At 36.8% G+C, this 27,926-nt stretch overlaps 2 protein-coding genes across 2 annotated transcripts; both read left to right on the forward strand.

Moving 5' to 3' along the window:
- Positions 1-6,142: 6,142 nt before the first annotated feature.
- PROC (protein C, inactivator of coagulation factors Va and VIIIa) lies at positions 6,143-17,356 on the forward strand. The gene is made up of 9 exons (XM_070946401.1): positions 6,143-6,204; positions 6,718-6,806; positions 7,445-7,605; positions 8,167-8,191; positions 11,423-11,533; positions 12,204-12,350; positions 13,275-13,369; positions 15,252-15,369; positions 16,769-17,356. Exons 2-9 carry the CDS (start codon positions 6,737-6,739, stop codon positions 17,317-17,319), a joined length of 1,278 nt encoding a protein of 425 aa, XP_070802502.1. The 5' UTR covers positions 6,143-6,204; positions 6,718-6,736; the 3' UTR covers positions 17,320-17,356.
- A 2,779-nt stretch (positions 17,357-20,135) lies between these two features.
- LOC139318624 (coagulation factor X-like) lies at positions 20,136-27,558 on the forward strand. The gene is made up of 8 exons (XM_070946173.1): positions 20,136-20,211; positions 20,579-20,739; positions 21,088-21,112; positions 21,531-21,647; positions 23,277-23,411; positions 23,958-24,250; positions 24,858-24,975; positions 26,756-27,558. Exons 1-8 carry the CDS (start codon positions 20,136-20,138, stop codon positions 27,301-27,303), a joined length of 1,473 nt encoding a protein of 490 aa, XP_070802274.1. The 3' UTR covers positions 27,304-27,558.
- The last annotated feature ends 368 nt before the right edge of the window (positions 27,559-27,926 follow it).

Raw genomic sequence — 27,926 nt, forward strand, 5'->3', positions numbered from 1 at the left:
TTATAATTCATTTGATGTGTGTATTGTTAACAGTGATAACTGTTCTACAGGGGAAATATAACTATTACAGTGATCAGATAAAAGCATAGGGAAACATTTAAGTCCTGTACAGTCTGGGGAAGAAGGTATTGTGCCTTAAGAATATAACATGCTATTTATTATTTAATTTATACTGTCATTACCGTGAAAGCATCTCTTGTTTGTACATATTTTGCAGTTGATTGTTGTAAATATAATGTTCTTGTATATAAAGACAATCTCTTTCTGATCTTGCTGTAAATAATTGATTTGTTGCTATAGTAATTAGAGAAACAGTATTTAATATGCCTTGTCAGTAATGAGAGAAATGCAAATGTATTAAGTAAAACTGACCTTAAAATTATAGAAGGATCTTGGTAGTATAACTATACTGAATAGCATCTGTAATGCCCACCAATTTATGGGCAGAGGTGAAACCTGGAGAGAGAGAGAGAGAGAGAGGGAGGGAGAGAAACTGCCTGAAACCATAGTTGTAGTCCTTAATACTTTGTACTTTATGATATGCATTATGATTCTCTGTAAACAAAGAACTTGGAAGCATTTCATTAGATGTGTATAAATTTTTCATCTAAGAAATTCAAGGAATATTTATCCTTAAAATACCACACAAAGTAGATTAGCTTAAAGTTGGTAAATGTAATTTCATAATTTGCTTTATTATTGAGATGAAGAACACAAAGTATTTTAAAAATACAACATCAAACAAAGTAAAAAAAAACAGAAAAGTGTAAGCTTGGTTTTAAGAAGAACAATAAAGATCCATAACTCTAACCACATTCAACGGGTGGTTTATTAGGAGAAAAAAATTATATAGCCAATCTTCTTGCTCATTGTTGTTGATAGCCGGATTATGGTGAATTTCACTGTTAAAATGGGTGTTTTAATTCAGATGATTGACATGATTTTCTACGTCTGACAATTGCAGTTGCAGCTTTTCATATATTTTCCTGGGCAATTCTCAATACTTTTTCCCTATGGAGAATATTGTCTTTTACTCTTCTCTTTTAGACATCTTAAATTAGAAGAAGGAAAAAAATATTTCAAAAAATCCTGAACTGGGCACTTTAATATCACATCTTGGATTTTGGATTACAGCCTCCAGCCAGCCTAGCAACCATAATTTGTTTAGAGGCACAAAGGTGTCTTACTGAATGGTCTCCACTCTAAAACCCGAGAGGGGGAGGGGGGAAAAGAAGCTGGACCTACATTTCTAACTTTAATTCTTATAATACAGTATATGAGAATATCACAGGTTAATTTTCTAAGTCTCAAACTCCAAGTGTCTAATAAATAAAATATGTTTTTCTCTTCTCTTGTGGTTAAAAACAAATGAGGTACATCATTAATAATATCAAAGACTTGCGAGTGTACCTCTACAAATACTTAACTGCATGGAGATTCACATTCACCTACTTTGGGTACTGAGGATTTTTTATAAGTGTTGTTTTAGTTCTGTTATGAACTGAATCATACATAATGCAATTTATTCATTTTGGTAGTATGGTATAAAATCTAAAAATAATGCAAAGTTTATGGATGCTATTAGCATGCTAAGCCATAACTTAACAAACTGGCTTAATATGTTGGATTCATGCAATTTCAGCCAAAACCAAGCCATATGCTCTATCGTAGGAAATAAGTTAATAAACATGCTATTCTCGCAAACAATGATGCCATTTCCTAGCTCATGATGAAAAAGCAGTCACATAATCAAACTTGGTTGTCTGTATGTTACAAGGCACCCATCACTGCATCATTTTAACTAGCACAATTACATTCTTGGTTTCATAATATAGTTGGAAAGACGAAATAGGCCAAAATACTGAGCTTATTGTGATTATTAGGAGTTGTTTAACTAATTCCAGAATATTCTCCTTATTTCTTGTTTAAGACAAAGTGGGGGAAATGGTCGTGTTCATCTCATAAGCAATGAAAAATTTCTGAAGTTGCAGGCTTTACTCAGTGTTTCAATTTCATTGGAAGGCTGTTATCTGGGAGGAGTTCGATCCTCGAGGCTGGCTCCAGGGGATTATTAACGCTTCTTTGAGTGAGGGTGTCCTGCCGGCCGCCTTGAGGCCTCTCCTCAAGAAGCCATCCCTGGATCCGGCTGTTTTGGCTAACTATCGTCCAGTCTCCAACCTCCGCTTTATTGCGAAGGTTGTTGAGAGTGTGGTGGCGCGACAGCTTCCCCAGTACCTGGATGAAGCTGTCTATCTGGATCCGCTCCAGTCCGGCTTCAGACCTGGGTACAGCACGGAAACGGCATTGGTCGCGTTGGTGGATGATCTCTGGAGGGCCCGGGATAGGGGTTATTCCTCTATCCTGGTCCTATTAGACCTTTCAGCGGCTTTTGATACCATCGACCATGGTATCATGTTGCGCCGGCTGGAGGGACTGGGAGTGGGGGGCACCGTTTTGCGGTGGTTCTCCTATCTCTCCGACCGGTCGCAATCTGTGTTGACAGGGGGGCAGCGGTCGACCCCAAGGTGCCTTGTTTGTGGGGTGCTGCAAGGGTCGGTCCTCTCGCCCCTCCTGTTCAACATTTATGTAAAGCCGCTGGGTGAGATCATCCGTGGTTTTGGGATGGAGTTCCATTAGTACGCTGATGATACTCAGCTGTACATTTCCACCCCAGACCATCCCAATGATGCCTTGGAAGTGATGTCCCAGTGCCTGGAGGCCGTGCGGGTCTGGATGGGGAGAAACAGGCTTCGACTCAACCCTTCCAAGACCGAGTGGCTGTGGCTGCCGGCGTCCCAGTATAGCCAGCTGACGCCATCGCTGGTTATTGGGGGCGAATCATTGGCCCCCACGGAGAGGGCCCGCAACTTGGGTGTCCTCCTGGATGCGCGGCTGTCTTTAGAAGGGCATATGACAGCCATGGCCAGGGGGGCTTTTTGTCAGGTTCGCCTGATACGCCAGTTGCGCCCCTTTCTGGACCGGGACTCCCTACGCACGGTCACTCAAGCACTCGTCACTTCTAGTCTGGACTATTGTAACGCTCTCTACATGGGGCTCCCCTTGGGGTACACCCGGAGTCTCCAACTGGTGCAGAATGCGGCTGCGTGGGGGATTATGCGAGCGACGGGGCGCTCCCATGTGACTCCTCTCCTGCGCGAGAGGCTTCCGGTGGACTTCTGGTGGACTTCTGGGTGCGCTTCAAGGTGTTGGTGATCACCTTTAAAGCGCTCCATGGCTTAGGGCCAGGGTACTTACGGGACCGCCTTCTGCCACCAATAGCCTCCCACCGGCTGGTTCGCTCCCACAGAGAGGGCCTCCTCAGGGTGCCATCGGCCAGACAATGCCGGCTGACGACCCCCAGGAGGAGACCCTTCTCTGTGGTGGCACCTACCCTATGGAACAATCTACCCCCAGAGATACGAGTGATCTCAGACCTCCGGATTTTTCGTCGGGCCCTAAAAACTTATTTTTTTCAGTTAGCCGGTCTGTCTTGATTTTACGGTTAGTTTTAAAATTTTAATATTGATTTTAATTGACAAGTTTTAAATTATGGGCCAAATTTATAAATTATTTTAACTTTATTTTTAACTGTGATGTTTGTATAGATGTTTGTATCTTGGCTGTTCACCGCCCTGAGTCCGAAAGAAGGGCGGTATAGAAATTTGAATAATAAATAAATAAATAAATAAATAAATAAATAAATAAATAAATAAATAAATAAATAAATAAATAAATAAATAAATAAATAAATAACATACTGGCAGATAGGAATTCCTATAGTAGGTTATATACATATATTCAGGGAATTTATAGCATTGTTTACATGTAGTGGATTCCTGTCCTAACCGATTGCTAGAGTAGTTTTATGCAAAATCTGTTGTCTGCACCTTCATTTACTTCTAGCTTATGCTGAATAAAGGTAGGCTAACATACTCTCCCTGGTCTCCTGTCATAAAATAATAAATAATTCAAATAATTTGAAGGATGTGTAGAACAAGCAGAATCACCACTATCAAATGCCTTTTTGCCTCAGCATTTACAAAAAGAGTTGTATTCACAGAAATATTTTGTTACTAAAGGTTTTGACTTGCTGACTTGGTGGCGCATAAGCCACCAAGTCAAGCCATTAATGGATTTTCTACATGATGGTTTGTATCTAACCTGGCCCTTGAGGTCTTCCAATGGTACATCCATTGCCACTATATTATTACAGATGACAAAGACATCTGCAGCTTTAATTTGTAATTACTATAATTCTTTCCCAAGTCTCATAATTTTCCCATCCTGCTGGCTGCCATTTGCTTTTCAGAACTACAGATGCATTGTTTCTATCTTTACATGAACCCAGAATAGAATTTTTATTTAAAATAATTGCATCATGGTAATAGATAATATCACAACACTAAGCACCAAATCTGATGGGCTGGGTACGTTGTCATTCAAGATAAGGCTAGAGCTTTCTGAATTTCTCATTGTAAGTTAATTCCAGGAACCGACAGAATACCATGGAACCACTTAAGAAAGCCTTTAACAATAAATTTGAATTTTGATAATGGAGAAATATGGGTCAGACAGATGTGGCAAAGTACTTGAAAGCAGTGAATTGTTATGGAAAATAAGAAAATAGTTTGTTAAGTAGCCTTTCACAAACTCTTGCTTTCTGGATCAGTGTTTCTCAACCTCAGCAACTTTAACGTGTATACTTCAATTTCTAGTCTCCATATTAAAGAATTGCACTCAGATAAACCATTTTATCATTTATTCGATGACTAATATACCTGCAGTCTTAGCATTTGTTAATTTTAAACAGCCTTTTCTACATCCTTTTTATCCTTTTTTTTTATACTACTCATTACTCAATAACCCCATGGCAACATAAAGCCACAAAAAAACCTGAAGAGCTGCAGGCATGATGTGGCCATCTCATAATATACTCAAGCCTTGGAAGGTGGATAGGGTAAGAAAGAACTTGACTAGCTTCACTGTCTTGCGTTGATAACTTGCTGAAATAAATAGAGTAGCTTGGTATATTTTCATACTGGATGTGACCAAAGAGTACTTGCAACTGTTGTTGACAATGATAGAAAGGAGTCAGCCTTCATTACATAGCATGGGTTTGAATTTAATGTGCTCTGGTTTGGACTGGGATGCTTTTGCAACCTTCCAAAATTGGTCAATGAGTTGCCCATAGGATTAAACGACTTTGACATGACATAGAATCTATGACTTTGACATGACATGGATGATAAATGTATCTTTTTAATCACATTAAGTAGCACATGTTCCATTGAAGACATGGAACATGTTTCATTCTAGCCCAGCAGGGAGGCTGGACTAAGCTGTAAAGGACAAGAAATTAGCCTGAATCAAGAAACCGCAAAAGTCACAAAAATAAGAAAAGTAGTAATGCTAATTAAAGTAAAAAGTAAGTGGAGGCAAGAGATAATATTATCCAATTAACCTCTTACAGAGAAAGGTGGTGGAATTCTAGGAGTTGTAGTTTTGAAAAAAAATGTGTTAGATTAAGATGATTGCTTCCTGGCAGAATGTCACTATAAACTCAGGTAATCAGTGTAAAGAGCAAACAACTATAGCTCTCTGGTGCTCTCTTGCGGTCACCTAAACTTGAAATTGTTGGTAGGCAATCTTAAGACTTTTAAAGGGTCCCATCCCAAGTATAAAATTAGAAGGCGTTAGTCAAAAGACCTTGTATGCTGTCCTGTTCCTTTTCTTAGCAAATCCATTGAAGGGGGGCAGGACTTAAAAAAGCAATGACACAAGTGAGGGCAACAAATGAAAGACAGTTATATCTCATACTATCACATGTGGAAAATTTCATGAAGGACTTTGATTCACTTCTCTATCCAATAATAAGGCTAAACATTTTTTAAAGCAATAAACCTGAAGTAGAACTGAATTTATAGAAGAGCTGAAGTAGAATTTAATATATAGAAAAAAACATTTTAATTAGCCATTGCTTACCTAGCAATAAATAGAGAAGAAAATCAGAAAAAAAGCACATGTTAAAAAGCAAACCATTCCTGGTTTTCTTTTCTACATGTAGAATCCTATCGGAGCCATTTTTGTTTAACTGAAAGAAAGGCTGTCAGTGTATCTCCTGGGTAAATATTTGAGGTTATGGATTAACTAGTATCCTCTGCGTTCAATGGTGGAAGAATAGACTACTGTGATTCAGCCAGGGAGGTCAGTAAGTCTTTTCTGTTGTTCATATATTTCAGTTAAAATCCTAAACAATATTTTTATCTTCATCAAATGCAAAGAGGGATAAAAAAAATGTAGAATATCATCAGGGAAAGCTTAAAAGAGAACTGACAATACACTTAGTTTAATTCTGTTATCTTGTGTATGCTTTGTTTTGGTTTTAGATTGGGTTTGGGTTCACTTAAACACGCAGTGACTAGATTTTGAAAAGAAATTTTTAAAACACGTTAAACTAAATTACTGTCAAATAAACAGAAAGTTGCCAACTAGTTAATTAGGTAAAGAGACAGAAATGGTAGTTTGGAAGACATTATTTCCAAGGGTGTAAAACTTAAGAACAATATTGAACTATGCAGGAGAGTTTGGAGGCCCTATTGTAAGGATCAAGTATCAGTTTGTGCTTCCTTAAATATATAATCTTGAAAATATATAAAAGTATGCATTTCTCTAAAGCGAATCACCATTTATTTATTTTTTTGGTGATTGTTCTCATAGTTGTGGATTCGGTTGTGCAATGGGTAGAATCATTTCTCTTCTGGTGTTTTCAGCTGCCTTCATATTGCTTAATGGATATGAAGCCTCAGGTATGTCATCCCTTTGAACATCAGGTTAAACATTATATTCTGCCAGCCACTGTACAGTCTCTGAGCATAATTGAAAGAGCCCAATGTCACTTGGATTGTGTATAATACAATCAGCGGTGAAATTCCCCCCCCCCGGTTCTATCCGGCTCGCTGAACCGGTGGCAGCGGGAGGTGTCATTACGTCCTTTTTTTACCATCTGCGCATGCGCAGAAGAGGCACGTGTGCGCTCCCATGTGCTCCCATTCCCGAACCAGTAGCAAAGATAAGTGGATTTCACTGCTGAATATAATCCTTTTCCCAATAATTCCTAGTTACACACTGGAGATATGGGGCATATTTTACCATCATCTTGATGTGAAAACAAGTCCATGCAGAATTACACTATCTCATTTTGAAAAAAAAATACGTATCGCAGCATAAAAGTTTACATTTCATTAATATAGTTTGGATTTTACAGAATAGCACTAGAAGCAATAATTATGATCGCCATTGGCTTCATTATTGTACTCCAAAGCATATGTTTTTTTATCATTTTAAAAATTATTTCTCATATCTGGTAAAATAACATAACACAAATATGTTTCTGAAACTAGTAAGATAAAAATACCATAAATACTCCATATTCTCCACTCCTAAGTGTTTTACAGCAGCCAAGAAGCCAATCGTGTCTTGAAGATTCAAAAGCGGGCAAATTCTTTCTTGGAAGAATTAAAGGCAGGTTCCTTGGAAAGAGAATGTGTAGAAGAACAGTGTGATTTTGAAGAAGCTAGTGAAATATTTGAAACCATGGAAAAAACTGTAAGTTACTTTGAAAGATTGGGAAATAGAGTGAAGCTTCATTATCAGTTGAAAGAGCAGAATAAGCTAAGGAGCAGAAAGAAACATCCTAATTTAGTAATCTGATCCAAGATATTCTGTATCCCAAGCAGCTGGTGGGACTAATTTTTGGTGGGTTTGGACTGTACAAATTATCACTCCTAACATTTGTCATCAAAACAGATAATTTGACTTCTTATTTGTTTGGCTTCTCTTGGCCTTGGTTGATTATTGGTAGAACTTGATCCCAATTGGATGATTTACATGGGTGTACCATCACATCCAATTTGTAATGCCCATTGATTTGGCAGTGGAGTTTATGTCAAAATAATAACATCATTGCTTCACCAAATATTGGAGACATTTGTTATATTTTGATTGTGCTGGACAGATGATAGTGGATATGATGGATCAATTACTGTAAATAATTGTTCATTCTATTATTATCAGATTGAGGAACAATCTGCAAAAAGTTGATGCTACACAACATGGCTACTTATGGAAAAGATTTTTAGTTTTAACTTGAATTTTATTTCATTTCAGCTAAGTTTCTGGTCAAAATATATCGGTGAGTAAAGATATATTGAACATTGCTAATGACCATTTTTTATGTCTTCTCTTCATTATGTATTTACTCTGTTCTCATTAGTTGTGCTTCCTTAGTTAATATAACTTCCTCTGTTTCATGCTACTGAGAGAAATGATTCTTTCCCTTTCCAGGGGAAGAACTGGCTTCAACTCAGTTTCATCAAAGCTGAGTAGCAGTGGGTGTTGGGGCCCCCTGATATCATGACAAGTGATTTTTTTCATCCTTGCAAGTGGCAGAGATTTCCCACACAGCCCTCAGTGCCAATCATAGTTGTTCCTGATTGGGAAGCCTTGTTTACTATCATTCATGTCCTAGGCCTTTGGCAACTTCATGTTGTGCACAAGTTGCACCCTTTTCTGGATTATGAGTCACTCATATGAACAAACAGTCACTCAGACCCTGATCATCTCACACACTGAAACACTTTCTACATAAGGCTACCTTTGAAAAGTATTTTGAATGCAGCTGCCTGGACAGTTCTTGGGACCCTTACGGTGGTCCATGTAATATCTCTGTTGTACAAGCTGCTCTAGTTGTCAGTTTGCTTCCAGATTCAATTCAAGATGTTGGTTTATTACTTTTAAAGCCCTTTAGGGCATGGGTCCAAGGTACCTGACAAACCATTTCACCCCAATGGGATGCCCTTCTGCCAGCCTACCTCACCTAGGCTGGCAGAAGGACATACTGCAAACCCTGTCAATCAAGGAATTCTGGCTGGTGGGGTCCAGGAGAAGAGCCTTTTATGCTGTGCTCCCATTCTCTGGAATATTGAGCCCCTTTAGGTGAGTTCTGCACCCACCCTCCTGGTCTTCAAATGGGGCCTTTAAAACCTGGCTCCGCCAATTGACCTGGAACCCTGATGTTGAAGTGTCCTACTGAGGAGGTTAATGGACTGAGAGAAGACTCTTTTTCCATCCTGTTTATCTTGCCCCCTTCCTTGTCATCTTTGTTAATTTTAATGTTAATATTTATTATCTTAATATTTAATATTTTGATGCTTATGCTGTGCCTTTTACTTTGTTGTAAGGCACCTAAAGTTAACTGAACACAAGATAAACTGTTTATAAATTTAATAGATAAAGTCACTTCCTGGTTGGATTACTGCAATTCATTCTACATGGGGTTGTCCTTAAAGACAATCCAGAAATTACAATAGGTCCAGAACAGTGGTGAAATTCAGCCAATTCTATCCGACTCAGGCAAACTGGTAGCGCCGGCAGCAGGAGGCTCCGCCCACCCATCCCCTGGACATCATCATGTCCTGTTTTTGACCCTCTGTGCATGCACAGAAGGCTCTGCACATGCGTGGAGGAGGTGCACGCGAGCATAGCGAGTGTGCGTGCACGCTCACATTTGCGAACTGGTAGCGAAGGTAAGTAAATTTCACCCCCGGTCCAGAATGCACAACAAAAGTGGTTATGAGTGTACTTTGGCATTCCCCTATAACATTACAACTCTGCATGCTTTGTCTCAATAGGCTTCCAGTTCAAAGTGCTGGTTATCATCTAAAAAGCCTTTCAGAACCAGGTTATTTATGGGACTACCTCTCCCCAATATTATCTGCCTCTCCCATTCATTCTAATAGAATAGACATACTTTGAGTCCCATCTCTGATGCAATCCAGTCTGCTCTCTGGAATGACCTTTTCCCTGACATACGTTTGGCCCCAATCTTCCTGACCTTTAGAAAGGCTTTAAAACCTGGCATTCTTGGTGTGATGTTTTTTTTTTTATTATTATTATTATTATTATTATTATTGTGAGCCACCCACAATATTCACAACTCACATTGGTTGAGTTAAATGGCCATATACATCTCATAACTTTCTTAAATAAATAAATCAAACTCACTATTTGGCTAAATTGGAATGAAACTTGCAGAGATTTCAGTTAATTGGATATTTATTGTTATAGCCTTGTGACCACAATAAATCTAGCACTAACTAAATTGCTAGTCTAAATTAGCTGAACTAATGCAGATGAAATTTTTTTCACCAAGAAAAAAGAATCTGTCAGTGTTGTTAATGTGACAGTCAGTTAGTCCAAATGGTTCTATAGTTAGGTCTATAATATCTGAGTTGCAGAAATCAAGATAACTATTCAATAGAAAAGAATTAAAGATTTCTCTCTTTGCTAACATATAGTGATTGTCTAGATATTTTGCTACCGACATATAGTAAGCCTGTTTTTAATTGCCTGAGTGCCAAGCAATAACACTAATCAACAAAAGAATCTGCAAAGAGAAATCTTGCAGTAACAATACAAATAAAGGTAATATGATGAAAAATGCAAAAAGGATTATTTTTCATCCATTACAATTTAGCAATTTACATACATCAGCTGAATTTATCTTACTTAAGATGAGGAGCTAAGTATTTTTACACCTCTCTAACATTCAGCTTCGCAGCAAGAGAAAACCAAACCATTTTCCCCTCCAGGTTTCTTCTTGAATAGTGATTCCACTTGGAAAGGGATGATGTGTTAATTTAAGTAGATACCTTTCTATGGTTTGCACTGGAAAAATTGGAGGGTGAGCTAAAGGTAGGTCTACTGGTAGCATCCTCAGGAATTATAATTATAACAAAAGAAGTACCTATTGGTTTAACAAGAGCAACAACTATTTTATTCCTCCTGACCTAGCATATAGAAATATTGGAATAGCCTGAAGTAGATTTTGTTAAAGGAGTGTGACCTTCATTCATTTCTCATCCACAAGCCTGACACCAATTTATTTCTGTATACATGAGATGAAGAATATAGAAATGCATATATCCCTCTCTGCCTAACAAATATCTGTACTTTACTGTAACCTTGAAAAAAGGATTAAATTCCAAACAAATTCCTGCTTCTCTTTTTCCTAATATCTTCTGAACCCCATCTATTCAAAAGAAGCAAATCATAACAAAGAGAATAATTTGTGTGGCTGACAGAAAGAGGAACTGCATTCTGTACATACATAAGGAGTTGGATTAGAAGGAGAGAAATCCAGGTTCAAGTCCATCCTCAGTCACAAAAAGTCACCGGATGACTTGTGGCCAGTCACTACCTCTCAGCCAAGTTACTTATAGGGTTATCGTTGTGGAGGTAAAATGAAAGAACATTTCCATTTAAGGCACGTTGAGCTCTTGGAGTAAACATTAATAGAAACACAGCAAATGTTAAGTACTGTGAAGTTCTGAATGATCTGACTTTTCTGATGCTTTTTTTTTAGATGGAGATATGTGTGTTTCCAGCCCATGTTTCAATGGACTCTGTCAGGATGGCATTGGGCGATTTGACTGCATATGTAACAAAGGCTGGGAGGGACGATTGTGCCAAAATGGTAATGCTATTTTTGATACTCAGATTTATTATCACTGATATTATACCATGGATCTCTTATCTTATCTCTAGCAACTCTGATTGATTACTTACAACTATATAATGTGCCCATATGATGGCATTTGCTACCAATTTTCATTCAGCAAGATTAATTTATAATTGTTAATATATGGAATGGTAATACAAGTAGCTCTTACAACCGTTCATTTAACAATGGTTTAAAGTTATGATGATTTAGGAAAAGGACTTGTACTCATACTTACAATTGTCACATTTACTACAGGTTGCAGTGTCTAGGTCACAAGACTGTGATTTAATAGACATTTGATTTTGCCAATTTTATTTTGGCACATAACCATAGCACGTAGACTTATATATTGCTTCACTGTGCTTTACAGCCATCTCTAAGGGGTTTACAGGGTCAGCATATTGCCCCTAAAAATCTGGTCCCCATTTTACCGGCCTTGGAAATATAGAAGGCTGAGTCAATCTTAAATCGGTCAGGATCAAACTCCTGGTATGTGGGCAGAATTTGCCTGCAATACGGCATTCTACTTCTGCGCCACTGCATAGCTTTCTAGGAAAAGGATACATGATATTAACTGATCTGTAATAATTAATTGATTTGCCTTCATAAGAACATCTCATTCCACTGTATTTTTGCTGCCCAGAGGTCATCTACACTAACTGCTCCTTTGCCAATGGTGGCTGTGAACATTTCTGCCATGAGAGAGAAAAGAATAATGACCAACACCGTTACTGCAGCTGTGCTTTGGACTACCACCTGATGGATAATCATACTTCTTGTGCACCTTCAGGTAAAGAGATGATCAGGCAAACATACATTTATGTAAACATTATTTAAAGTATGTTAGATTTTGCAGAATTTACCATTCTTTTATTGCTTAGAACATAATAATCCTGAGAATATTATTCAGTACACTAGAGAAATATTGCTGTTCATTTTACTGAGGGACAAGCATTACTCAATGAATTATACAAAATAAGGGGGCAGAATTCTGTAACATGCCACTTCATTCTTGGGACAGGAAAACATTTTCAAATCCTACATTAAAAATGAAAAGAGAGAGTTCTGAAGTAAAAAGCATCCAGTTTTCCAGACTTCTCTACCTAACACTTTTCAATAAAACTTATTACAGAAGACTTGTGAACATCTTATTTTGCATTGCTAAGAGCTTAATAACAAGTAAATTATCCAAGAGATTCAGAGATTTAGCCTGATCTGCACTTTATAGTAATAGTAAAATAAAAATTCTGCCATTTCATGATGTCCATTTATTATTCTCTTAAAATGTTCTCTTTGAATTTAATATATGTATTGGTCACTGAATGTCATTGGTACTACAAGAAATAGAAAAAGGTTGCGTATATGTGTTTTTACATGTATTCCACAAAAGTGCTATAAAAAGTTCTTAGACTTGGATAAATCTATTTATGAAAATATTAAGGTATTGCTGAACATTTACAGCACAAATAAATGAAACACAATCTCACAATCATATAAGTATAAAAATACTTAACTTTCCTTATAAAAGCCAAAATAATTGGGAGAACATTTCCCACTATTTGAGAAAATTGGGAGGGCACCTTATAGGTATTATAGAATCTTTAGAAACAGGCAAAATACAAACCAGCTGTAAAATTTTGGTTGAATATTGGGATAATTGTTAAGGAATCATATAGTAGTATTTCAAACGTCCTTTTTCTTCCTTTTTTTGCAGTGGAGTATTCCTGTGGGAGAGTGGTGGAATCTAAATTAAAGGTTGCAAAAATAATTGGGGGTAATCCTGGAAAAAGAGGAGACAGCCCTTGGCAAGTATGTAGTGATGAAATCTTCATTTTGTAGTAGCTTTGATCTTTCTGTGAAATGGGTATCTGCTTTACCCATGTGTTGGCTTATAACTCCTTTTTATTTCACTGTTTACAAAATCAGATACTGTTTATTATATTTTTTGACATGTGCTGTCATGCCAAAACAATAGGCTTTGAATATACCAGACTGGATAACTTTTAGGCATCTAGGGTACATACTTAAAAATGGAAAGATGACTTAAGGGCTACAAAGAAGAACAGGATGACCTATATATCTCATTGAATGAGTAGGGTTGAGTTTTGGGATTATTTTATTGTGATATTCCCATGTTAAGATTTACAATAGAGTTTTCCACTTCAAAATGATAGGAAGCTACGCTGTAACCTTTCAGCAACCATAGAAGCAGTCCGCAACATACAACAGTTCATTTAGTGACAGATCCTTACAATATATATATATATATATATATACACAGTATACGATTAATTTATATTTATATTGATTGTTTCCTAATATGCTTAACGCATTGTAAGCCGCCCTGAGTCTCCAGAGAAGGGCGGCATATAAATCAAATTTAAAAAAAAAATATTTGTACCCTATGACTATCATTTAGTATTGTACCTTATGATTCTTGATGAACGTATCTTTTCTTTTATGTACACTGAAAGCATATGCACCAAGACAAATTCCTTGTGTGTCCAATCACACTTGGCCAATAAAGAATTCTATTCTATTCTATTCTATTCTATTCTATTCTATTCTATTCTATTCTATTCTATTCTATTCTATTCTATTCCATTCCATTCCATTCCATTCCATTCCATTCCATTCTATTCTATTCTATTCTATTCTATTCTATGTTACAATGTCACTGAAAAAAGTGACGTATGAGCTTTTTTCACACTTTCGACCATTGCAGCATCCCCTTGGTCACGTGATCAAAGTTTGGACACTAGGCAACTCACTCATATTTATGACTGTGTCTGGGGGTCATGTCATCCCCTTTTGCAACCTTCTGGCAAGCAAAGTCAATGAGGAAGCTGGATTCGCTTAACAATTGTATTACTAATTTACCAACTGCAGTGATTCATTTAACAACTGTGGCAAGAAAAGTCATAACATGGGTCCAAACTCACTTAACAAATATTTCACTTAGCAACAGAAATTTTGGGCTCAGTTGTGATCGTAAATTGAGGACTACCTGTAGTCAGAGGGATTGCTGAAGGCTGAAGTCTACAAAAAAGACGATTTGGAGCTGATGCATTTTATAATGGATTCTAGTTACTATAACCAGTTAAGGAGACCTGATTTTCCAAATTGTGTTGTTGAAGAATGTACCAGCTTCACTAAGCACACAAATGTCTAAGAATGGAACTCTCAGGACTCCCGTCCTGGGACTGGGAGATACAGTCACTGCATTTTAATAAAAGGACATAAACTGGGCAATGCAGAAGCAATTGTCATTTAAAATTAGGACTGACAGCACTTTGAATGCTCAACTGCAACTCCATTTTAGAACACTTTCAAGACAATAAAGAATTTTCAGGGCCAATGACAAGATTTTAGCCTGAGCTGCCACCAAATTAATAATTCCATTTGGAGTTACCGTAATATATCCCAACGATTTGCTGAGCATACAAGTGGCAACTTCAACACCAACTGGAAAGATAAGTACATCAGAAGAAATGTAAATGTAAATTTATGCAGTTCCTACAGTACTTGTCCCAATATTTTCCATTCAGAATATCCTGACCAGCCAAACAACCATGGGCTATTGCATTTGACCTAACAATTTGGTAAATTCAGAATTGATGCTCACCAGCAGAGCAGTATAGAGTACGGCAAGGAAACAGATTTAACAGCCTTTTCCTCCTTTCCATTGCAGGTTATGCTGGGCAATAGTGCAGGAGAATTTAAGTGTGGTGGCGTTCTCATTCATCCTGCTTGGGTATTGACAGCTGCACATTGTGTGTTTCGAGAACCAAGAATCAAACTGACCTTAGGTAAGGAAAATCCTAATGCCTGTATTCTTTTTTAATATGACATGTATCAATAAGTCTTTTACCCTGTATAATGTGGTGCTTCTCAACCTCAGCAACTTAAAAATGTGTGGATGTCAATTCCATCTTAAATTTGTTGAGATTGAGAAACATTGGTATATAATGCATGTTTTTGCAGAGATTGCTCAATTCTTAACTCTGGATAGATACAGCCATCATCAGACACAAGTTAGCATGAGTTATATTGAGAGCCAAACTAAAATAGTGTTCGCCTAAAAAGACTCTATGTCTGAACTGATCTTTCCAGAAATAACTCTTAGTAACAAGATATTAAAATGTAACTTTTAAAATCTTGCCTGTGAGGCAAGGTAATCGACAATAACAATCCAAGGCCATGAACAGGCACAAGGATTTACAGTTGACATCAGAGCTATGATTGCAGACTCATTCAAATTTAAGAAAAACAAAAGTGTCTTACTAGTAGGCATATTCAAAGGTAAGAAGGTAGGAAGTCAAGATTTCCCAGAACACAAAATTTGTTCTATTAGTCATCATCCTGTTTTAAGGTAGAAGTTTAATGCTTGAGGCACCAAGTCTGGGATATTTTTCTTCTTTTCTCACAGAGATTATTTAATGAAGTGGTGAAAGATAAAAGACTGATAAAAGAGGACTTGTTGACACACCCTCTATTTAAACTATGAAATTCCTACCACAAATGTCCAAATTAATTTTGATAGGTTGAAAGAGGGGAGTTTAACAAAGTTGCTGATATATTATAATCAGCTATTATGGAGTCAGTCTGTCACTCACTGCTAGCTGTTAAGGAACACAATAGGAGCCTGGGGAATACCCAGGGCATTGTTTGGTCACAAGGGGAAGAAAATGCTGGGTTAGATTAGAGAAATCTATTATCTGTTCTACGCAGGGTTTTCTTAATTTTTTAAAAATATTTGGTATTTACATACTTTATATCTTGACTAGAAGCCTGTAGCTAATGTTTTGGTTTGAAAAAGTGAAAAGTGTGTAAAATGTTTTCTTGCATCTCCTATCCTCTTCAACCAATGAGCTATACAGAATGAATGGAATTCTGTCTGCCCACTTCTGTTTTAAAGTTCTCCATCCAATTCCATTAAATGCATATTTTCTCCTTCCTTTCCTTTTTCCTTTGGATCTGATTCTTGGGTTAACAAGAACAATATAGTAACCAATTTTCCTATTGCATGCAAATCTATATTATCATTGAATCTCTATTTATTCCTACTATAATTTGGAATTTGCTTATTCTAACATTCAGGGAGAAAGTACAGCCTTTATTAAATGTATTTTTTAACTGTTTGTAGAAGATAGACTTGACTTAGTTTCAAGGAAGTAGTATTTCCAAATTTTTATGTCACTCTTACAGGTAAATACCACCGACGGCGTATAGATGAAAGTGAGATAACTATCATTGCTGACAAGATATTCTCTCATGAAAATTACTCTTCAGTCACCTATGATAATGACATTGCAATACTACATCTATCCCACCCAGTTGTTGTCAATAAGTATATTATACCCATTTGCCTGCCTACCCGAAACCTGGCAAATCAACAGTTGATGACCGAAGGGATTAAAACAATAGTAACAGGCTGGGGAAGCCAGAGTGCGAATCATAAGAAGAATTTCTCCTCTGTTCTCAATTTTATTGAAATCCCTGTAGCATCACGGAATGAATGTGTCCATTCTATGTGGAATTCTCTAACAGATAACATGTTCTGTGCAGGGATACCAGGAGATATACGGGATTCTTGCCATGGAGACAGTGGTGGTCCTATGGTTGTAAAATTCAAGAACACCTGGTTCCTACTTGGACTAGTGAGTTGGGGAGAAGGCTGTGGGGATCCTAATAATTTTGGAATCTACACTAAGATCAGTTCATACCTTGATTGGATCATCCAGAAAATGAAATCATAAACTTATTACACTAATGATCAATAAAAACAGAACATACAAGTGATTCTGTGCTTTGTGTTACTTTTCTTCAATGGTCTCACTATTTTATATACCAAGAATATGTGATACATCTGGGATGTATCACAGATTCTTGCAAAAAAATGTTGGCAAATTTACTTTGATCAAATGCAGCAAAGGTTTTCTATGACAATCCTGGTTTTACAACAATCTTGGTTTCAAGAGGACAATCGGAGAATTTCCCAACAGTTTGACAGACAGTTCAGCTCAAAACTGGGTATCAGGATGCAAACTGGAACTGTATTCTATTGTCCATGAGTAGCTTCTTACTGAATGCCATTTGCAATTGGTGCCTTAGTTTACTGAGTTCCTCTGGAAGATGATATCTGGAGTGCCAGTGAAGAAAGATAAAAAACTAACTCAACCATAAATGAGTCTATGTCGATGTTTGCGTCTATAGTGTGGTGTAAAGGAGGTGAAAGAGACATACTTCTCCTCCCTTATTACAGACTTTAACACCATCAATCATATTTTCTTACTGGACCTCCTGTGGTGGTTAGGGATTGGGGGAAGAGTTTTGCATTACTTCTGCTCCGTTCTCTATGAATAGTTTCAATCTATTGTAGAAAAGGTTGGCCCAGTGACTGCTCACTTATGAGGTACCACAGGAATCAGTCCCCACCCCCTTGATTGTTAACATTTACAGTATGTGAAGCAAGGGTGGGTTCTACTTACCTTTACTACCAGTTTGCAGCGGGGCATGCGCAGAAGCGTTTTCATGACATCGGGGTTGGTGGGCGGAGCCTCCTGCCGGTTTTACTAGGGGTTCTATAGAACCGGTGCGAACCCACCACTGATGTGAAGCTACTGGGGAAGGTCTTTGAACAGTTTAGAGTAGGATATCATTAGTATGCTGATGATATCAAACCATAAATCATTACCCTGAGTTGTGTGGAGGTGCTGCTATTACTATGTCTTAATGCCTGGAGCCTGTGAAGGTCTGGATGGGAGAAAACAAGCTCAAATTGAATGCAAGCTAGTGAGAGTTCTCTTTCTGGTGTATGTTATCCTTGTTAACAGTCACAGAGCTATAGAGAGTTTGTGGGATGAGACCCATGTCTATTTGACATAACTCCTACGGTATTCTTTTAGAACAGTTATTCTTTTTATTTTCTATATTCATATCGAGTATACATATGTACTCTCCATATGCTTTCCTGTTCCCTTTCCTGTACTATAAATTGCCTTCCATGATATAAGGCTACATATCAAAATCTGTTTCTCAGAAGGAAGGCAAGAGGCCATATTGTAATCTAATCACCTTAATGGTGTATGGGGCACCACTGCTATCATAATACTGTAGCTCCTGGTGTGACACGTTGTCCTGCCTAGAACCTTTTTAGGATTCAGATCTATCTCCTGCCAAATCACTTTTAATTGGCTCCTATGTCAAAGTGATTTTTCATCTTATTTGATTCTCTTGATGTCAGTAATCAACTAAACTTACAATATTTGGATATTTGGGAAGATTATATTTAACTTAGATGTTTTAGGAGTAAAACTTTTTGGTCCATCTTATTTTAAATATTTTATATTGACTCCTTTCCATGTTTGTGATATGGGGTGTTTTCCCTCCCCCAAATCTCTGATATACAGTATATATACAGAAATGCACATATTGATATATGAATTATCTTCTAGCTAGAAAACTTGTTGAGGAAGACTTTTAATTCAAGGTATTTGCATATACTAAAACCAGAATATTACCAAACTACATGAATAACTACAACTCAGTGGGATAAAAGTGCAGACATCCAGAAAACATTCTATTTGAAAGCAGAGGAATAGAAGATTTTGTGGGAAAGTGTCTTTCAAAAGGTCATTTGTGGAATGACGAATAAAAGATAGGAAAGGATTTTCCCTCCCCCTTCCCAAGTTTCATAAAAATGTGAGGATTTAAAAAAAAAAAAAAAGAGAGGCCACAAGTAAGGAAAAGGCTTTTAGAATCTGTTTAATTTTAAAATATTTGGGCTGCAGTGGTTTTTTTTTTCTTTTTGCCATAGTATCCTGAGACCAGAACGTCCATGTCAATATTTGCAATAGTTTAATCATCAACATATAATTTCCAATAGCTTTCTTTCCTAGCTTTTGTAACGGTTCTAAATAGCACTTTTTCCTTCCTAATCAGGTAAGAGAACACAACATTTCTAATCTGTTCCAAAAAAGCAGACTGTTTCTTTTAAAACTGCCTGTTTCTCCCCCCCCCCTTTATTTTGTTCCTCTTAATATGTACCTGGTTTCCTGAGAGACAAAGTTTCTGTTATTAGATGCCAATTGTTATTTGATGAAATGAGCATAATCAACAACTGTCAGAACAAAATGAAATGCAATCTGTTCCTGTAGGGTACCTCTTACACACTTCAGTTCTAACAGGAGATTAAAAGGAAATAGGCCTTATTTGCTTGCACTACTATTCTTCAGTTGTTTCCTCACTTGGACACATTGTATATATAGCCAGTGCTAGTGCATCAGATCTTCTATCTTCCTCAACATGTTGGTCTTTTCTTAAAAAGCAAAATACCTGACTCCAGTACATTTAATTTCTGGTTGTAGGAGATATGACTTCTATTCACTTTATTTCTAGATCTGTAGCCTTCTCTGCTAGTCCACATCTTTGTTTTTCATATGTACATAATTCTTATTGTCCAGTTATCTCTTTCTTGTCTCAGTACTTGAGGAATATTTTGTTTAGTCTTGTTTCCTATGTGTAGGTGACTGTCTCCAAATCAGTATATTCTACTATTCACTTTGGATATATAATGGCTAGAATTTCCTTGGGGCCAACCTTGATTTTCTTAATCTGCTGCTTCATCATCTTTTCACATTCGTTATCAGGTACCTATTATTCATTACCAGAAGTCACAATATGGATCATGTATTAACAACCGTAGTTAATTTTTAAGCCCATATGTTTCTGATTGTTACTTTAAGAACAAAGCTATCTATTTTAATTTCGTAAGTGTTGCTTTGAGATGAATTTTGGAGATGAAACTCAATCACATGCTTTTAAATACCGGTATATTTCATTTATGGATCTCCTCCACCCCCCATATTTAAGCCCAGGAGAAATGACCAAACATATCCACCAGTTTAGCCCTGCAGTATTCTGTATATTCAGTATGTTCAGTGTGAATATAAATATATATTTACCCTGAATTGAAGAAACTGGAATTCTTAGTGATATCTTACTCTTTATCTACAGTATTTGTGAAAAAAGAGAAGGCAAACCAGGTTCTGAGGATTCGGAAACGTGCTAACACTTTCTTGGAGGAAATTCTCCCAGGAAATTTGGAGAGAGAATGTAGAGAGGAACAGTGTTCATTTGAGGAGGCGAAAGAGATTTTCAAGTCAAAGGAGAAAACGGTGAGCAATGGAATTGGAGGGACATCTGATTATTTCTTGCAAGTGTAAGAGGAAAGTACATCTATCCAAATATCCCAATATATGTGTGAAGGTTAGAATAATTCAGAAGTGGGTACCATATATATTTGTATTTGTCAATAATAAAAGATTTATATTCCTGATGCAAATCCTCATAATCTATGCAAATCACCCAGAGAGCCAGATCCATTTTGTGTCCAAGACTTTTCTATAGACCAGGTTGATTTTAAATCATATGTGTCTTAATTACTTACATTGAATTGTTTAAGTTAATTTATAAAGGTGCTTTGGCCTAATCACATCTGTTTTTATTTTTTATTTATTTTGCAGATGGAGTTTTGGTTCGATTACAAAAGTAAAAATTTTATTCATTTTCTGTGTATTCTGCATAAATAATTGTTCATTAATACTTAAAGCTTATAAAAACCTATGCTAACTTTGGCCCCATAAATCTTGAGTTTTTATACATTTTGAAATCTATTGAAGATTTTGCTTTTGTTCTGGCAAGAATTTTGTTTACGTGATAAAATTATTTTAATGTATTGTTCATATAATGAACTGTTACAGTTTTCCTCCTTTGCTCATTAATCTGTATTTTCATATTTCATTGATATTACTATTTTTGTTGTTATTTATAATTTTAATATTTTAGATTGTGTAGTGTGTTATTGAAGCTGAAGTGGGTAAGAAACTACTTTAATGCATAAATAAGAAATTACTCTAAATACTTATCTGGATTTGATTTGTATCATCAAATCTCTTTTTCTAAACAGATTCCAACCCCTGTAAAGAAGAAGATACATGTAAAAATGGTGGAATATGTACAGTCAAACACTATACATATTCCTGTACATGTCCCCCAAGGTATGGAGGAAATCAGTGTGAAATAGGTGAGTGAGGTATAACATTAGCTGACCTGCTATTGTTATAAGAATCAGCTACCTTTTGGGGTAGCTTTCTAACCTGGCAAGACTTTGTTGGCCAAAAGTCATAGTAGTGAGGGAAATAAAAGGGTAGTTCAGAGGGCATATGTCAGGAAAAGCAGTCATGTAGATAGGATCAGAGAACCAAAATAATAGCCTGGTCCCCAATTTGTCAAAGAACTTTCGCTGCAAATATAAGATGCATCAGCTATTATCAAGGAAAATAGGTCTTGTATGTTTTCAAAGTTTTATCTTCTACATTTTTCTGTTGAAGGTTCTCTTGAAGAACTCTCTGTAATTTAACCAACTCAGTATCTTTATTTCCTCCATCATTAACTGTACAGCTAGCCCTCAACTTACAACCACAATTGAGCCCAAAATTTATGTAGCTAAGTGAGAAATTTGTTAAGTGAGCTTTGCCCCATTTTACAGCTTTTCTTGCCACATTTGTTAAGTGAATCACCGCAGTTGTTAAATTAGTAAGGTTGTTAAGTGAATCTGGTTTCCCCACTGACTTTGCTTATCAGCATGTTGCAAAAGGTGGATCACATGACCCCAGAACACTGCAACCATCATAAATGTGAGTCAGTTGTCAATCATCCAAATGTAAATCACGTAACCATGGGATGCTGCAGTGGTCATAAGTGTGAAAAATGGTCATCGGCACTTTTTTCAGTCCCATTATAAGTTCAAACGGTCACTAAATGAACTGTTGTAAGTCAAGGACTATCTGTATTGCATGTAACTACTTAAAGTTAAAAAAGAATGATAACATTCTTTTTAAAAAATTAAAAATATATTTTATATATATATATTTTTAATAATGTTCATTTCTATTTATTTATTGTGTGATTAATCTATCTCCCCACCCCACCCCAAAGGAGGACAGGCTGAATTCCCAGTTGCATATCACAGAGTCAGAAGTTGGTAGTATAGAAATGTATTTCTTTTTAATATATATAAGTGGATTGCTTTTGCTCTAAATGGGTTGGTATTCCCCTTATACTTGCTAGTAAGATGGTAGCCTGCTGGAGTCTTATCTCACACACGCTGGGATTGCAGAAAATATCAAGTAGAGGGGCCCCCTAGAAAGTAGGTGGTGGTAGCAACTAAGCCGCTATGTTAAGGCAGAGGGTAAGGCTGGGATCAAAGAATTCTGGGAGAGATGGTGTGAGATGCCAACTTTTCTCTTAGGGAGTAAGCCATAATACTAAATGGGCCCTAAACTGGTGATCCAGTGGAATCTGGAGACCCAGTTTAGTGTAGTCTAGTGCCTGAAGGCACTGGGCTAGAAACCAGGAGATGTGAGTACTATTCCTGTCTTAAGTACAAAGCCAGCTGGGTGATACCGAGCGGTCACTGTCTCTCTCATCCCTAGGAGGTAGCAATCACAAATCACTGCCAAAAAACATTGCCAAGAAAACTGCATGGACTAACTCAAAGGTACACGCAAATAATAACTTGAAGATCCCTCTACTAATTTTAAAAATGATAATTGGGTTCCCATTACTGATAGCCTATTATTAGAGGATTACAATCTGTTGGAGAGAGTAAGTAGTAATGACTCAAGAACCACCTCCCCTGTCTCCAATGCAGAGAAATTTGAATGCTGGTACAAAAATGGAGGGTGTTGGCAATATTGTCAAGATACCGAACATTCAGTTCGTGTGATCTGCTCCTGTGAAACAGGATATACGCTAAATGAAGATGGGAAGAGTTGTACCCCCTCAGGTAATGATTCATCATTTAAAAATGTGGGTTTAGAAACTAAATGTTCCAGAAGCCCTTTTCAGTCTGGTTTTCCCTAAATGGGTTGATGTTATGGTTCCAGAATTTCCAACCAGTCAGCATGAAGAGCAACAGATTGTCTACTTCAGATGCACAGACTATGAGGCATTATGTTGAATAAAATTTGGTTAAAACCAGGAAGTAATGACGTCTGGGCAGGTGGGTGGAGCCTCATGTTGCCGCTGCTGCCAGTTCGCACAAGCTGGGCAGAACCGGCAGGATTTCACCACTGCCTCAAACCCATAAATCATCATATAACTTTTTTTCTTCTTTCAGCAAAATAAATTAGGACACAATGTAAATTAAGTACAGTTATCCACACTGTTTAATCTCAGTGGTGGGATTCAGCCAGTTCTCACCACTTTGGGAGAACCGGTTGTTAACTTTCTGAGCAGTTTGGCAAACTGGTTGTTGGAAGAAATCATTAGGGCAGAGAACCGGTTGTTAAATTACTTGAATCCCACCACTGTTTAATTTCCCTGATTTTAGATCGCTTTCCTTGTGGGCTGATTAAGCGATCCACACGTTCTTATGAGGGAGGAAGAATCACACAAAATGAAACGAATATTCATGAGAATATGACCAACTGGAATCAGACGTTAAGTTGGGCTTCCTCGGGATCGTTGAATCTCACAGCAGAAACTGAAAATGACTTGGAAAAGCTGAAAGGAAATTTCACAGAAGAGGATTTACTCAGATGGCCAAATATTAACTACACAGATAAGGAAGACCCCAGAATAGTTGGAGGATCTTTCTGCCACCCAGGAGCATGTCCTTGGCAGGTAACACTACCGCGCTTAAAGGGTTTGATAAAATAGCCTCATTTTTTATTGTTAGAATTGCAGCGTCAGATTTCTTTATGAAGCAGCAGGGGGCAATCTTTTTCAATGGAAGTTAATTCTGAATGGCAAGCTAGGAGATGAATTCCAAAAAGCAAAAAGGGACACAACACAGAAGTTGGAACTCTCAGTAGTTCATAATTATCTTATATTCATGATATTTAGCAGCATCTTTTGCAGAGACCTGGGGCTCTTTAAGGTTGGGGAGAACTGCATGTAGACTTGGAGCCTCAGGTCATGAATGTTGCCTTTCAACAAGCACAATACCAACAGGACCTCTAAAAATCATCCAGACTTGTCCTTAAATGATACCTTTGCCTCCCAAGGGAGGACAACTGATTGTAGATGCTGTCCTTTTGTATGAATATTGGAAAAAGGAGGTTTGCAATATTGTTGTGGGCATATGAGAAATGTTGCTTCACATCCGTGTATTTTTGTGTATGACGATCGACTTCTGATTCAATGCTAAATAATTGAAATGAGAGAGTGGACAATTCATACAGATTTGCAGCTGGGTTAGAGAACAATTTATTATTATTTTTTTTCCTAGGTACTGATTCAAAATAGTAGAGGTTATGGTTTTTGTGGGGGCAGCTTGATCAGTAGTCGGTGGGTACTTACCGCAGCACACTGTTTCGATGCCGTTATTCCACATCAAGTTACAGTGGGTAAGTTGTAGAGAGACACAAACAAAATTACAGTCTTCTAATGCTTGTTTTTCCCCACAATGTATTCCTAAAGAAGCAGTAGATTCTCCTTTTCTGATATCACATTCCTATTGTAAAAAAATAAATGTATTTCTAACCTTTGAAATTATAGAAGCAAACATACACCTTAATGTTTCTCAGCCTCAGCACCTAACTCCCAGAATTCTCCATCCAGGAAGTCAACACATCTTAAAGCTGAGATTGAGAAACATTGATATACTTTAATTAATTTTATAAAATGATACTCTACCCTGATTATTTACTGGCCTGAGTATATTATGCAGGTGTACTTGATTACAGATCACCCGATTTGCCAAGGCCTTTAGAGAGAATTGCTATTATAATGCAATTTTCTTTCTTTTTGATCCCTTTTGGATTTATTTTCATTACTATCATTGTTCTTTTGTTTTCTGCTGTTTTGATAGGTTTTTTAAAATATTATTCTTTGTTTTTAAATGTTTACCAGTTATAAACTGCCCTGAGTTTCTGGGAGTTGGGCAACATATAACGTAATAAATTATTATGGTTGGTCACACAATCAGCCAAATGTTTTGACTGGATTAATATGGTTGGTCACAGTTCTCCAGAAGTTTAGACAGGATTTGATTTTTAATCTACTTAGCGAGTCCTTTCTAAGGACCTGGGATAGGCAGATGTTGTTGCTTGGTGAATTTATTTATATATATATAATTTTATTTTATTTTATTTTATTTTATTATTTTATTATTTTATTATTTTATTTTATTTTATTTTATTTTATTTTATTTTATTTTATTTTATTTTATTTTATTTTATTTTATATTTTATTTTATTTTATTTTATTTTATTTTTATTTTTATTTTTATTTTATTATTCTGTTCTACTCTACTCTACTCTACTCTACTCTACTCTACTCTACTCTACTCTACTCTACTCTACTCTACTCTACTCATCTATTCTATTCTATTCTATTCTATTCTATCCTATCCTATTCTGTATATGGCCACCCAACTCACTCTCAGTGTCTTCAGTCTTAAAGGTATCATCACAGGATACCTTTTCTAATCACAGGATACCCTTTTTTTTACCTGTTCTAAGTAAAGCTGCCTTTTGCAATTGACTGATGGTAATTTTGTCAATGCTGATGGTGTTCAAATGGTGCTCCAGATGTTTTGGGACTGTTCCCAAGGCTTCTATTACTATTGGTAATACTATTATTATTATTATTATTATTATTATTATTATTAGTAGTAGTAGTAGTAGTAGTAGTAGTATTGGTAATACTATTGGTAATATTTTGCCTTCATTTGCCACAGTCATTCTACTTTTTAAGTTTTCATATATTATTTCAGAGACATCACCTAGCTTGTTCTAAGACAATCCTTTGGGCTAATAATCTAATGGTAGTATATACTATATTCTTCCTTAAAAAAACTACTAAAAAATTGGAAACACCAGTGGAAGAACAATGATAATGTTACCAATAGAAGACGATGTCATTTCAATTTCCAATAGAGTTCTGTAAATAAGGTATGACAGCTGTCATTCAGCTAGAAGCTCCCTTGTTTTTGAAGTGCCTAAGAAAAAAATCTGCATATATTACAAGCATTTTAATGAACAGAATCAGTATTTCAATAACCAAATGACACTATTTCTACTTGGATCTAAGGCTATTCTTATTTTTTTGTTTTTCACTTTCCTTGTTTTCCACTGTCAGCACCTCCTTAGAGTTTTTCCCCCCACACTTTTATTTGCTTTTCAGGAGACTTTGACAAACATCAGCGAGAACGAGATGAACAAAAAGTGAGAGTACACCACTACTGGAGACATCCTCAGTATAACTCACAGAACTACAACAATGACATTGCTTTGGTTCAATTGACTAGTGATGTGATTTTTACCCAGAATGTACTTCCTATTTGCCTTCCTCGTCCTAACTTAGCTACTTTGCTGCTTGAAGACGTAGCCCATGGAATAGTTAGCGGATGGGGTGCAACTTATGCTAGGGGAAAGTTAACTCGCTTTCTCATGAAAGTTAGATTGCCCATTGTGAGCATGGAGACCTGTCGGCAGTCCACCGAGAAGCTCATTACGGACAACATGTTTTGTGCTGGCTATGATAAGGAAGGGCAGGATGCTTGCAAAGGAGATAGCGGTGGGCCTTTTGCTGTGTCTTATCACAATACCTGGTATCTCTTGGGCATTGTCAGTTGGGGGGAAGGTTGTGCTGAAGTGGGAAAATACGGAGCTTATACTCTCGTACCCAATTATATGTCATGGATAAAGGAAGTAATCGAAACTAATTCTTGAAGTTTTTTTTGCATAACCTGCAGTGAAGGCCAATCTGTATAAAATATTTTTTTTGTGCATTTGGTAATATTTAACAACTTGAAAAGCCAGGTCACATTGCAGGTTTGTTTCCTAAAGCTGGTCTTAACTGAAATAAGCAATTAAGTTGCCCTTTTCTTTGTACAGAAACCGAATTGTTCTATAAATCTGTATCAGCATCTAATTCTTAAGCATAAGTAACTGGATAGGTAGAAATACTGCCTCAGTCCTCCCTCCCAAAGTGATTTTTAACCCTTGTAAAGGACTGTAAGGATACTGTCAAAAATAGCATCAGTGTCATGACACAAGTTGTTTCTTTCATATGTTTGAACAAGATCAAGATATGCGTTAAAAAGGGTGAGACTTGCAAGGTGATCCTACAACCCTGCTTTCATCATTCTGATCCTATCTTGAAATCTTTCCCCCTACCCTCATCTCCACAAATGCCATGGGGTTGTGTGATCCTGCAGAGAGCAGTAGGCTATGGTGGAAAAGGAAGAGCCAAGCATTTATTTTTGTGTTTATACAAACATGTATAATTTGACGACTGACCAGACTGACAAACCATTGTCATGGATTCACAAAATACATTTGAACTCTAAAAT

Source organism: Pituophis catenifer, unplaced genomic scaffold (genome assembly GCF_029215685.1).
Source record: "Pituophis catenifer annectens isolate HBS135680 unplaced genomic scaffold, rPitCat1.0.hap2 SCAF_6, whole genome shotgun sequence".
Lineage (NCBI taxonomy): Eukaryota > Metazoa > Chordata > Lepidosauria > Squamata > Colubridae > Pituophis > Pituophis catenifer.

Excerpts from the sequence above, each read along its gene's own strand:
- PROC (XM_070946401.1), top strand. The coding sequence starts at position 6,737 with ATGGGTAGAATCATTTCTCTTCTGGTGTTTTCAGCTGCCTTCATATTG. Across the intron at positions 7,606-8,166 it reads TTGAAACCATGGAAAAAACT|CTAAGTTTCTGGTCAAAATA; the intron begins GTAAGTTACTTT and ends ATTTCATTTCAG. Across the intron at positions 11,534-12,203 it reads GGGACGATTGTGCCAAAATG|AGGTCATCTACACTAACTGC; the intron begins GTAATGCTATTT and ends TTTGCTGCCCAG.
- LOC139318624 (XM_070946173.1), top strand. The coding sequence starts at position 20,136 with ATGGCTAGAATTTCCTTGGGGCCAACCTTGATTTTCTTAATCTGCTGC. Across the intron at positions 20,212-20,578 it reads CTTTTCACATTCGTTATCAG|TATTTGTGAAAAAAGAGAAG; the intron begins GTACCTATTATT and ends CTTTATCTACAG. Across the intron at positions 20,740-21,087 it reads TCAAGTCAAAGGAGAAAACG|ATGGAGTTTTGGTTCGATTA; the intron begins GTGAGCAATGGA and ends TTTATTTTGCAG.